General features: G+C 52.5%; 1 protein-coding gene across 7 annotated transcripts in view; it reads left to right on the forward strand.

Moving 5' to 3' along the window:
- Positions 1–11371, forward strand: part of ZNF618 (zinc finger protein 618) — a 146038-nt gene extending 134667 nt beyond the window's left edge. For 6 of the 7 annotated variants that reach the window (XM_054284103.1, XM_054284105.1, XM_054284107.1 and 3 more), the window contains 3 exons: positions 1479–1556; positions 6784–6888; positions 7644–11371. In XM_054284103.1, coding sequence (XP_054140078.1) covers positions 1479–1556; positions 6784–6888; positions 7644–9157 — 1697 coding nt within the window. In that variant the 3' untranslated portion in view covers positions 9158–11371. The remainder of the gene's footprint in view (positions 1–1478; positions 1557–6783; positions 6889–7643) is intronic. The other variant, XM_054284106.1, reaches the window with a different exon arrangement.
- The last annotated feature ends 889 nt before the right edge of the window (positions 11372–12260 follow it).

Below are 12260 nucleotides of genomic sequence, written 5' to 3' on the forward strand. Positions count from 1 at the left end.
CAACTAAAAACAAGTGGAAACAATTAGATTGCATTGTACCTCTTGTGGCACTGTACCACAACTGCCTCACTGCTGGTGATTTCAGCAGACACAGCCAGTCCCTGCTAATTCCAAGGACTAAAATCCCCATGTGCCACTCAGTTGTTCAAATCTTCTCTTTTTTCCACAAGCACAGTTACTTAAGTACCAAATTTCCAAACTTCCATGCTGCAGCAAGCCCAGGAGCAGCATCACAAGCAGGCACAGTGAGTTCAAGCATTGAGCACAGCTCCAGGCAGAGCTGGCTCCATCATTCCACAGGCTATAGGTTCTCACAGCATAAAAGTACAGCTTATCAGACTTGCTCATGCTCTCTTTTATGTTTTTCCTCACGGATTCCTCTAGCCTTGAGGTGAATTCTGGGGTTTTCTCTCTGAGATAGAGTTCTCACAAGGTATAGACAGCCTTGTGCTTCCCTGGGCTTTGGTTCTTCTGTCCTGGGTGCTGGTACTTCTGCTTATTCATTGATACAGAATATGGTTTTCTCTTCAAACTCAGCTCTAGACTTCTGAAATATTGTAGCAATAGACTCTGCTCCATGTGTGCCAGGCATTTGTATCCACAATTGTTCATATGCCACATGTTTGTCCATTCTGCTGCTCCGGGACAAAATGCCCCAGTGAGAAGTGACAGTGCTGCTGTGTTCCCAAATTGCAGCACTGTAGTTTGGGATCGCATCTGTCATCCAATGCACTCTACTGATGCTGTTTAGACAGGCAACTGCAAACATTTGCTTTTAGGTTAATTCAGTGGAAGAAATGCACTTTCAACATAGAACAGGGTTAAATGTATCTTCCAGCTCACCAGGGAGCTCTGCACCCAGCTCTTCCCTCACTCCAGCTCATCCATATTGCTCTGGCACATGGCTCTCCTGCTCTGCTCTCAGCCTTCGGGCACAGGCCTGGTTCCTGTGCTCCTGCCCTCCACCTCTGCTTCCCTGGCATCCTGCTGCCACCCAGTCCCTGGTGTCACTGCACCTGGTGACAGCCACAAAGCCCCAACTGCTCCACCCCCAGCCTCTGACTACAGCATTTGTCACAGCCCAGTGCTCCTTGTCTCACTCAGGACAGGCAGCAGACACTGGAGAGGACAGAACTGGAAGGAAGATGAGCCCAGCAGGCTTTACTCCCAGCACAAACCTGCAGGGACACGCTCAAGGCAGGCTGCAGCAGCCTGGGCCAGCACGCCCTGGCCAGTGGGCAGCCTCCAGGAGAAACCCGTGCAGGACCCTGAGATGCCCACCATGGCACCAGGGGCTTCCTGTAGTGCCCTGGCAGTGCCCTGGCAGTGAAGTGCAGCAGGAGGAGCTGCCCAGCCCAGCCCAGCCCAGCCCAGCCCAGCCCCGCTCGCTGTGCCCACAGCTTACACACTGAGGTATGCACCTGTGCTGCTTCCTGCAGACCCTGTGTAATTCTTCTGAACTGATTTCTCCCAAACAGAGCCTTACACCTGTGGAGCTTGTGGAATCCAGTTCCAGTTTTATAACAATCTCCTGGAGCACATGCAGTCCCACGCAGGTAAGCTGGGCACTTGGACTCGCTGCAAGCAGAGAATAAATTCTGTGCTGCTGCCTGGTGCTGACCCCAATGTGTGTCTGTAGGGCTCTCAGTGCTCCCCATTCCCACAGCCCCATCATTTCACTGCAACAAACACAGTCATCCCTCAAAGGCTGGAGCAGAGGCTCAGGGTCTATTGTACATTTTGCTCCTTTCCGTAGGGACAGAGGGAGTGTGCCACACTAGCTCAGAGTCCATCACTGCTCATTGCCTTTATCCAGAGCCAGCAGAGAATCCTCACTGTGTAACCTCCTCCAGCAGGTTAAATCCCCCATCCTGCTCTCATGGAGCAGGGCAGCAGAGCCTTTGCCCACACAAGTCCTGTCCTGTGCCTTTGTCTCCTGGAGTTCCGCTAAGAACTGAAATGTGTTCTCAGAAGAAGAATTTGCCATTTCAGCAGCTGTGTTCAGTTCCCTCTCAGCTACCTACAAATGAGAATTCTTAAGAGTCATTCCAGTGCTTTGTTTCTAAGTCACTGCTTTTGTTTCCTGTCTTGATACATAAGAGATGATTTTAAAATTTCAAAGCCAAACCTGTTTCAAAGACAGCACTCAGCATATTCAAAAATGTAGAAACAGAATTCATTTTATATTGGCAGATTTTTTTAATTTTTTTTCCCTCTTGAATTCAATTGAACTAACATGGTTATAAGAACAATTAAATCCTTTGACAGACCTGTGTTCTCCAACAGACAGCTGCTCTGTTGAGATGCAGATGCAGGCCCTGAGGAAAGTGGCATGGAAGGGCAAGAGGCTTGAGGAAAAGCATATTTTCCTTTCTGTAATAATGTTAATCAAAGTTCTTATCTTGCTCTTTATTGTAGTTTTAGTCCTAATTTTCATAGTGTCACTTGAGTTCTTCATCCATGAGGGTCCTCTATTCCATTTCAGTTCCTGCTGGCAAATCTTAGTGCAGGCTTTGTGTGTTGTTCAGCAGCTACTTTATTTATCATCTGTGTGATTCACACGAGGCTTTGAGAGCTGTTTGTGAGCAGAAGGTGTGAGTTTGTGTTTCTGGTAGAGCACGAGGGTTCTGTGCAGTATTGGGACTCTGTGTTCCCCGAGGAGCAGTGTGCTCTGCTCAGGGCAGGGCTGCCCTCACTCCTGGCTGTGGCTCTGTCCTTGCTGTCCATGGCAGTTCTGCTGCCTCCACGCTATTCTGACCATCCTGTTCTTGCTCTGGGCTCTGGCACTGAAATGCAGCATGTGGAGTCACAGCTCTGGGTGACACTGAGCACAGGAGGGGACAGGGGCAGCTCACTGAGGGCTGAGCTGTTGCACATGTTAAGCTGGTGCTACCAGCAGCTTCCTCCTTGTCTCTTCTTTACAAGTGACCCATGGGGGTGGTGCTGAGGGCTCCCTGTGAGGGTGGGCAGGCCCTGGCACAGGGTGCCCAGAGCAGCTGTGGCTGCCCCTGGATCCCTGGCAGTGCCCAAGGCCAGGCTGGACAGGGCTGGGAGCAGCCTGGGACAGTGGGAGGTGTCCCTGCCATGGCAGGGGTGGCACTGGATGGACTTTGAGGTCCCTTCCCACCCAATCCTGTGATTGTTCACCTGGGTTACTTTGGCCACACAACAGGGTGAAGGGAGCAGTATCTGTGATAGGCTCCTGTCACATCACAGCTCTGAATGGGTAAATCCCCTCTGCCCAGCTCAGGATTCTCTTGGTAAGCTCTGTTTTCTCCTTGCTCCCTGCTCTGTTTGCAAGTCCCCTCCTGTGCCTGGCTCCTCCTGCTGAAGTCTCACTGGTGCAGTGACAGGGAGGTGTCCGAGGTGTCCGAGGTGTCCGTGTCTCCTTCAGCTCCTTCCTGCAGCGCCACCGAGGCTGTGCCCGTGTCAGGCACTGTCCCCTCTGTGCCTCACAGTGCCTCACACTGTCCCCTGTCCCCTCTGTGCCTCACAGTCCTCACACTGTCCCCTGTCCCCTCTGTGCCTCACAGTGCCTCGCACTGTCCCCTCCCTGGCCTCGGGGGTGGTGCCTGGCAGCCCTGTGCTCACAGCTCTCCCCGTGTGCAGCTCTGGGATGAGGGCAGAGCCAAAGCAGAGGCAGGAGCCCTGTGGGCAGCGCTGGTGGGTGCCCAGCTCTGGGTGAGCTGTGTCTGCAGACAGCACTGAGGGCACACAGGGCCTGCAGGTGCCCTGGCAGCACTTTGTGCCCTCAGACTGACAGGGGCTGTAGTGAGGGTTGGTCTCTTTTCCCAGGGAACAACTGACAAGGGCAAGAGGAAATGGCCTCAGGTTGTTCCAGGGGAGGTTTAGATTGGAAGGGTTCTCAAGCACCCTGAGCCCACGGCAGGGGTGGGGTCACCATCCCTGGAGTGCTCAGAGAACACCTGGATGTGGCATCAGTGGTGAATGTGGTGCTGGGCTGGGCTGATGGTTGGACTGGATGATCTTTGAGGTCTTTTCCAGCCTAAACAAGTCTGGGATTCTGGGGTTTCCATATCCAAGAAGCAGCATTGCCCCAACATCTCTGAAGTGTGGGAGTGCAGGGACCTTGCCGTGGTCAGCAGAGCTGGTGGCACAGGATGCAGGGACTGGGGACTCAGGCATGGCAGCGGTTTGTCCCTGCTCAGGGAACGTTTCATTTCTGGATGCAGAGGCCACGATGGGTCAAATGCTCTCTCAGTTCATGTGTTCAGCAGCCCAGTTTGCTTTGTCCTGTCTAATGCAAAGGGCTGATCTCTTCCAGTGGCTGTGCTGCCTCCCCTGGACCCTTCTCACGAGGGACAGAAGCCAGGGAACGTGCTGCTGGCCTCCGGAAGCAAAATCAGGCACATTCTGGCTCTTGAGTCATTCAGAGGGCTGAGCCCGGAGGCTGGAAGGTAATAAGGAGAGATTATAGCTTCATAAAGCAGCTACACAGTGAGGAGAAGCAATTAGAATGTAAATTGGGTGCTGAAAGGCAGAAATAGAACAGCAGAACACCAGGCAGAGGAATTTGTTCTGTAATTACACTGAACAATATACAGCTTTGACTCCCTTTAGAGTACTTTGTTCAGGTCGAGTGCTGCCATATAATGCCCTTCCTACAATCTAGGCCTAAAAAAACAAAAGGAGGACTAGGCTGAACCTGGATTAAAGGATTGGAGGCATGAAGAAAAATTAAGAACCATGATCTGTGTAGTTCACAGACTGCCTGATAAGGAAGATGAGGCTGAAATGTACAAATCTCATTAATGCCACTCTGAATGCCAGCAGATATTTGTATATAATAAATCCCCTATTATTAGGAAATAGATAAAAGAGTTATGGTGAGGAAATACAGAGGGTTTCTCCCCTTACCCATCCCTCACCAAGACAAGGAAGGCCTGAACCATGAGCAAAGTTAGCAGGCAAAGTTATCCAGCATTTTCCTTTGCCCACGCACAGATGTTTGGAGTTGAGGACAGTGGTGACATTGGCTCAAGAGCAATTAGTGTGGCAGATGCTGGGGGAAAGGTGATGTGTCCCACGTGGTCGCTGGTGCCCTCTGAGTGCTCTTCAATCTCTGCACACCTGCAAAGTTCAGCCTGTGGCTGCAGCTGGGCCTGGCAGCTCTCCCTGGGTACCCAGCCTGGCCAGGGAGCTCCCCGGGCACACACAGGCCCAGGCAGGGCCAGAGGCTGTCCTGGGCCATGGCCTGTCACTGGGGGACTGCCCCAGCCTGTGCCAGTGCAGTGCCCACTGAGCAGCCTGTGCCAGGTGCTGGGCACTGTGCAGTGCCTGCACTGAAGGGCAGAGCTGCTCACCTGGAGAGGAGCCCAGCCCTGGAGCTCCAGCACAGCCCTGCTGCTGTCCCTGCTCCCCCGGGCTGCTGGCACACATGGAGGAGAGCACGGGCAGCTCTGCCCTGTCCTGTGTGTCCTGCTGCCCCCAGAGCAGCCTGGCAGAGCTGTGGGTGCCTCAAGGCACTGCTCCAGCTCGTGTTTCTCTGCCCAGGGCACAGGGCAGGGTCACTGCACTCTGTGCTGCTGTCCCCAGGCTGCAGGGGCTGCCACCTGAGCTGGCAGTCTGCACTCCCTGTAAAATCACTGGAGACTCAGTGACTCCAGGTGGTTCCCACCATGGTGGTTCTCACTCTAGGAGAGGATCCAGTTCTGCCTGGGTGAATGAGTGGCACCCTGAGTGTAAAAGGAGCCCTAATGGGCCACCTCAAGGAGAGGTGTGTCTGACAGGTGTCCAGAACTAGTGTGATGACTCCAGCTGTGATGAGCAAATGGCCTGTTCTCTTTTCCTTGGTTTTATTTCCATCCTTCTGCTCAGCCTGGTCATCAGTCTCTCCATCTTTCTGCTTCCTCTTCCAGCCCATTTCACTGTGCACTGTTCCTTCACAGCCTGTTTCACAGCACCATTTCATACTGAAGCACACTAAGAACTAGAGAATTTCCTCTGGAGGGTGGGGAGAAATTCTTGGGGCACAGCAGAGGAAAACATGGATACAATACAGACTTTACTGATCTTGCTTGCATTTTCTTGTAAGATCCCATCAGACTGGCAGCCACAATGTTTAGCCCAGTTACACACACAGAAATGGGAGCACAAAGACAAAGACTTTGGGGGCACTTGGTGTCTGCAGCCTCAGGGTGGGATGGTCTTTGGCCCGCACTCCAGAGACTTTGGCTTTGTGTTTGCAGCAGGGAGAGCCCCAGAGGAGATGGGCCCTTGCTCTTCATGGCGAAGAAACCAGACCTGAAGTTTGCAGTGAGACCCTTGGATCCAGAGGAGCTGAGCACAGCTTGCAAACCCAAGTGCTTCCCAGAGAGAACAGGGCAGCCACCTGCACTGCAGGAAGAGGCAGGGAGGGGACAGAAGGGTCAGTGTCTGTTCCACATCATTTTGGAAGCAAATGAATGGCCCAAGTCAGGCTGAGCTTCCATTGCTCCTGGTGTGCAGCTTCAGCTCCTGAGGAGACATTCCCCAGGGTGTGCTGATGGCATCAACATCCCTGGTGCACAGGAAGAGATGTGGCACATTTCAGCCACGTTTTGGGAAGTGGTAGGTTGTGAGTCCAAAGACACTTTCAAGGTGCCTGAGGGGGCTGTGTGAGCTCACTGAAAGCTGCCTAAAAGCCACAGAGAGTGTGGTGGGTTGTTGTCCCCTTAGTTAGAGGAGCCCTACATAAATGCTGAGCAGTTGAGTGGTTTCCTCTTCTTAGTGCTTTAAGCATTATTTTGTGCTTTTAACCCCTCCCTGTCTCTTGCCTCGCAGCTGACAATGAGAACAACATTGCCTCCAGCCAGCAGCCCAGGTCACCTCTCCCCGTGGTTGAAGAGAAGTGGAAGCCACAGCTCCAAAGAAATAATGCCAACAACAGTACGTAGCAGCTTCTCACTTTGTCCCTGTCCAACAGGAGCCTCAGGGGAGCAGCAGTGATGGACACTGCACAAGGCCCTTGTCCTCACCAAACTGTATTTGATTTCACCTTAAATCATGTCCTGCTTGGCTGAGCAGAGCACCCCTTCCTACTACAGGAGTGCAACAAAGGGGTGGTTGGAAAGATTTGTGAGGAAGATGCATTTGGTAGCTCCTGGAAGAAGGTAACTTCTGATCCAAGGTCAGACTTTCTGGCCTGGAGTTAAACAACTAATCCAGTCATCATGATGTGACATAGGCACAGGTGCCCAGAGCAGCTGTGCTGCCCCTGCATCCCTGGCAGTGCCCAAGGCCAGGCTGGACAGGGCTTGGAGCAGCCTGGGACAGTGGGAGGTGTCCCTGCCATGGCAGGGGTGGCACTGGATGGGTTTTAATGCCCCTTCCAACCCAAACCAGTCTGAGATTCTGTGATTTGATGTCCATCTTTCCATCTGGGCTGAGTTGTGACCATCCCCTCAGCAGGGACAGGATGCAGATCTCCTCCCTGCTGCTGTGACAGGAGCAGGGCCTGTCTCTGGAGGTTCCTCAGTCCAGAAATCCTGGGGGAACAAACCCAAGGTTGGAGTTGTCTCTTCCATCATCTGGGCACGTCCCACCTCTCTGGGGGTCTCTGAGAATTGTTCTGTGCCTTGTGCTCTCTCCTGCCGCGGTGTTGCTGACCTGGTCCTTTCTGTGCCCGCTGTGTTTCCCTGCAGCGCCGGCGAGCGGCTCTCTGGGGAACAGCGCCATCCCGGAGAAGGAGCGGCAGAACATCGCCGAGCGCCTGCTGCGGGTCATGTGCACCGACCTGGGCGCGCTCAGCGTGCTCAGCGGCAAGGAGTTCATCAAGCTGGCGCAGACGCTGGTGGACAGCGGGGCTCGCTACGGTGCCTTCTCCGTCACCGAGATCCTGGGCAACTTCAACACCCTGGCTCTGAAGCACCTGCCTCGGATGTACAACCAGGTGAAGGTGAAAGTCACCTGCGCCCTGGGCAGCAACGCCTGCCTCGGCATCGGGGTCACCTGCCACTCGCAGAGCGTCGGCCCCGACTCCTGCTACATCCTCACCGCCTACCAGGTGGAGGGCAACCACATCAAGAGCTACGTCCTGGGCATTAAGGGCGTGGACCTTCGAGACAACGGTGATTTCATCCACCACTGGGTGCAGAACGTGCTGTCGGAGTTTGTGATGTCGGAGATCAGGACGGTGTACGTGACCGACTGCAAGGTCAACTCCTCGGCGTTCTCCAAGGCGGGCATGTGCCTGCGCTGCTCGGCCTGTGCCTTGAACTCGGTGGTGCAGAGCGTGCTCAACAAGAGAACGCTGCAGGCTCGCAACATGCACGAGGTGATCGAGCTCCTGAATGTCTGTGAAGACCTGGCGGGGTCCACGGGCCTCTCAAAGGAGACCTTTGGCTCCCTGGAAGAGACCTCCCCGCCGCCCTGCTGGAACTCGGTCACCGACTCCCTGCTGCTCGTCCACGAGCGCTACGAGCAGATCTGCGAGTTCTACAGCAGGGCCAAGAAGATGAACCTCATCCAAAACCTGAACAAACACCTGCTCAGCAACCTGGCAGCCATCCTGGCGCCGGTGAAACAGGCCGTGATCGAGCTGAGCAACGAGAGCCGGCCCACGCTGCAGCTGGTGCTGCCCACCTACGTCAAACTGGAGAAACTGTTCACTTCCAAAGCCAACGATGCTGGCGTGGTCAGCAAACTCTGTCACCTCTTCTTGGAGGCGCTGAAGGAGAACTTCAAAGTTCACTCGGCACACAAGGTAGCCATGATCTTGGACCCTCAGCAGAAGCTGCGGCCCGTCCCGCCCTACCAGCACGAAGAGATCATTGGCAAGGTCTGCGAGCTCATCAATGAGGTGAAAGAGTCCTGGGCAGAAGAAGCAGAATTTGAACCTTCAACCAAGAAGCCTCGTGCAGCAGGGGAGGCCACAGCAGCTCAGGAAGAAGATTGGTTTGGGAAAAGTGAAGTCTATGATTATTTGCAAGAACCTCTCTTCCAGGCCACCCCTGACCTGTTTCAGTACTGGTCGTGTGTTACCCAAAAGCATACGAAACTAGCCAAGCTGGCCTTTTGGCTCTTAGCAGTGCCTGCTGTGGGTGCCAGGAGCGAATGTGTAAATATGTGTGAGCAGGCACTCTTGATCAAAAGGAGGCGGCTACTCAGTCCAGAAGACATGAACAAACTCATGTTTTTGAAGTCCAACATGCTTTAAGACTTTAATTAACAAAACTTTAAAACACTGTTCCAAACAAAGAAAAAGAAATTTAAGTTCTAAACACTGTGGACCTCATTATGAATGCCCCTGGAAACCAAGTGCTTTTTTATATATATATAAAAATATAAATATATATAAAATTAAGTTTGAAAGGAAAGCTGAGCACAGGAGAGAGACAGCCCTCTGCCAGGAATGTGCTGCTTTCCATAGATAGTGTGTGGACTTGACAGACTTTCTAATGTTTTCAAGTGGGCAGACGAATGGGAGGCTGATGTTCTAAAGTCTTCAGGCAGCTGAGATCTAAAGTGACTTGAAGTTTCTTTTGTTTCTCCTCCACCCCACCTTTCCTCTTGTCCCCTGGGCCATCTTGCCATGGATAATCAGACTCCATTGACCAGACCAGTTCTGCACTGGACTTTGCTCCTTTGAATAACTGTACACCTTGAGGGCACTTGGCTGCAGCCTTCTTGGCATGGTGCGTGAATCAGGGCAGCTGTGTTCCACCAACACCGGCATCTTTAGAAATCAGGAAGGGAGGCTTTAAGGTTTCTGATTCTTAATTTTATTTTTAACCTTTCCATATCCTTTTTTTTTCCAAAAAACAAAAGTTACTCCTCTGTCTCTACTCCCAGTTTTGAGTTTAACATGGCAGCAAGTGATTATAAGTTTGATTTCAAACTAAGAGAAATGGTTCATGGCAGAAACTGTCAGAAGTTGTTACGTTTCTTGGCTTTATATTTTTTTACAGCAGAACTTCTTTTCTGAACTCCCGGTGTTAATGATCTTTTCTGTGAATTTTGTACATCAAGTGTTCTCAGACTTGTTCTAGAGTAGTCCATTTGCAATTAAATGATGTTCTTAAGGGAACCTTAGCAGTTGTTTATGTGGCAAAGCCTAGAAACCAAGAAAAGAAAATGGTGACAGCACAGGTGGCTGTGGGCCACCAGTGAGCTTGCCAGGTCTGCCAGAGAACTCTTGTACCTAAAGATTTTTGTTTAGAGGTGTCTCAGTGAGACACAAACCACCCTTCCCAAGGCCAAGGATAAACCAAGGTGTATGATTTTTCAGGGGAACAAAGCTCACCAGTTTTGTCAAACTGGGGTTTGAAGGAAGCTTAGAGAAGTGCATGGGCTCAAAGATCCTTCTGAATGTAAGTGCTCCTGATTGAGTGCAAAGAATATCTTCCCCTTTTTGTTTGGAATGGTTTCCTCTAGTGGCACGAATGTCTTTTTGATACCTACAGTGCATTACACTACTTGTTCTGTTGCTGACCTGTTCTGGCCAGGAAGGCCACGGGCCCCGAAACGTTCACACGTAACTGGCTCACCCCAAATGCAATTAGAGATCCCCATAACCCCAAACCATCTGGTCACTCTGCTGTCCCCAAGGCCAGAGCTCCTGCAGGCACAGCTCCTGGGCTGCTGGACAGGCTCTGCCAGCTTTGGTGCCTCTTGGACAATTCCCAACCTCTGGTGCCAAACTGTGCATTTTTCACTGCTGGGACTTGCCTCCTAGAGGAAAACTGAAGCAAATTCTTTTTTCAGCAGTCTCTTGGGCTTCCAGGAGCTCTGGAGCTGCGGTCCCAGTGGTGTGGGAGGGTCAGGAGGAGGGACCGGCCCTGCTGAGAGCAGGCTGGAGCCCTTCAGCAGCACAGGGAGTTTGCTGCTGGCTGGCAATGCAGGGGGAAACTGGAGACCCTCTCTGCAGTGCTGCTGTTGAGCAGATGTTAAACCAGGATCCCACCTGCCCAGCTCTGGCTGTAAGAGAAGTTGCAAGTTGCAAGACGTGAGAAATAGCAAACCCAATCTCTCAGGCTTTGTGTGCAGATGCCTTGAACCTCACAGGCACTCCCTGACACTGCACTGCCACAGGACTCAGGGGCACAGTTTGCACACTGGACCCTTCCCCACGCCAGGCTCACGAGGACAGACCTTGGCACCAGCTGTCTTGCCCTTTCCAGCCCTTTCAGCCTTCCATTGCCTTGAGGCTGGTGTTTGGGTTGACCTCTCAGCACTGTTACTGCCATCAGACCAAAACCATTGTCTCCTAAATTGTTAAGTTTTTGCCTAAAGCACACGGCCTGCCACATGAACAGGAGCTGCCAAGGCAGAGGCTCCTGGACTCCTGATTTCCCTGTCAGTGGCTGGTGGAGGGGTTGCTGTAGGGCCAGCTTTCCTTCTTGCTGCTTTTGTTTTCTCCTGTACAAATCCTGCATGCTCAGCCAGCAGTGGTAGCACAGCAGTTTGCAGGGCAGGAGAAACCTGTGGCAGACAGAAATGAACCCTGAGCGAGTGAGATGTGAGTGCCAGGCCCACTGGTACCTGACAGCAGGAAAACTTGGCTGGTGCATGTCCCAGAGAGGATCAGCTGTGGGCACAGAAGGTACCACACAGCTCAGCTGATGGCACAGGGATCAGGATTGGCAGCTCCTTCTCCTAATGGCACATTACACATTTTTGTGTGGCTCACCTGAGACCCTGAGAGCTCTTTGGTGCTCAGGGGAACATGCAAAGCCCTTGGATTCCTTTGGAAAGACAGCTCCAGCCCCAACCCTCCTTTGCTAAGGAACATGTAGATGATTTCTGTGGAATTTGTGAACTCGGGCTCACATTGTCTGGTGAGAAGTGGGCAGAGCTAGCACAGCTGTAAATCCCTGGAGCTGAGTTGGGCAAAGTGCAGGGATTTGAGCCCAGCAGTGGTGCAGGCTGAGGGCCTGCATGCAGGAAGGCCACAGCCACCCCTACCTCCCATCCCACCTCCCCTTTCCCTTCTCACACTGTGGGTTTGGCACCAGAGCTGGCGTTTTCTGGTGGTGCTGACCAAAGAGAGGGATGGACTGGCCCTCTCCTCCATCCCAAAAACTGCCCCTCTGAGGCAACTTCACTTGGAGTTGCACTAATGATGGGTGTTAAGCAGTGATGTCAGGCAGATGAGATTCTCCCAAAGACTTAAAAACCCAACAGCTGCAAAAGCAAGAGAAAACCTAAGGGCCTAAAGTGGAGCCTTCTCAGAGGTGGTGAGGAGAGGGGCTGCTTGGCTCCTTCTCCAGAGACTCAGTGCAGGAAGGTGCAGCTTTTCCTGACTTGCACATGGCTGCAGG

Source organism: Melozone crissalis, unplaced genomic scaffold (assembly GCF_028551555.1).
Source record: "Melozone crissalis strain CALT ecotype California unplaced genomic scaffold, PUWL_Pcris_2 ptg000041l_1, whole genome shotgun sequence".
Classification (NCBI taxonomy): Eukaryota; Metazoa; Chordata; class Aves; order Passeriformes; family Passerellidae; genus Melozone; species Melozone crissalis.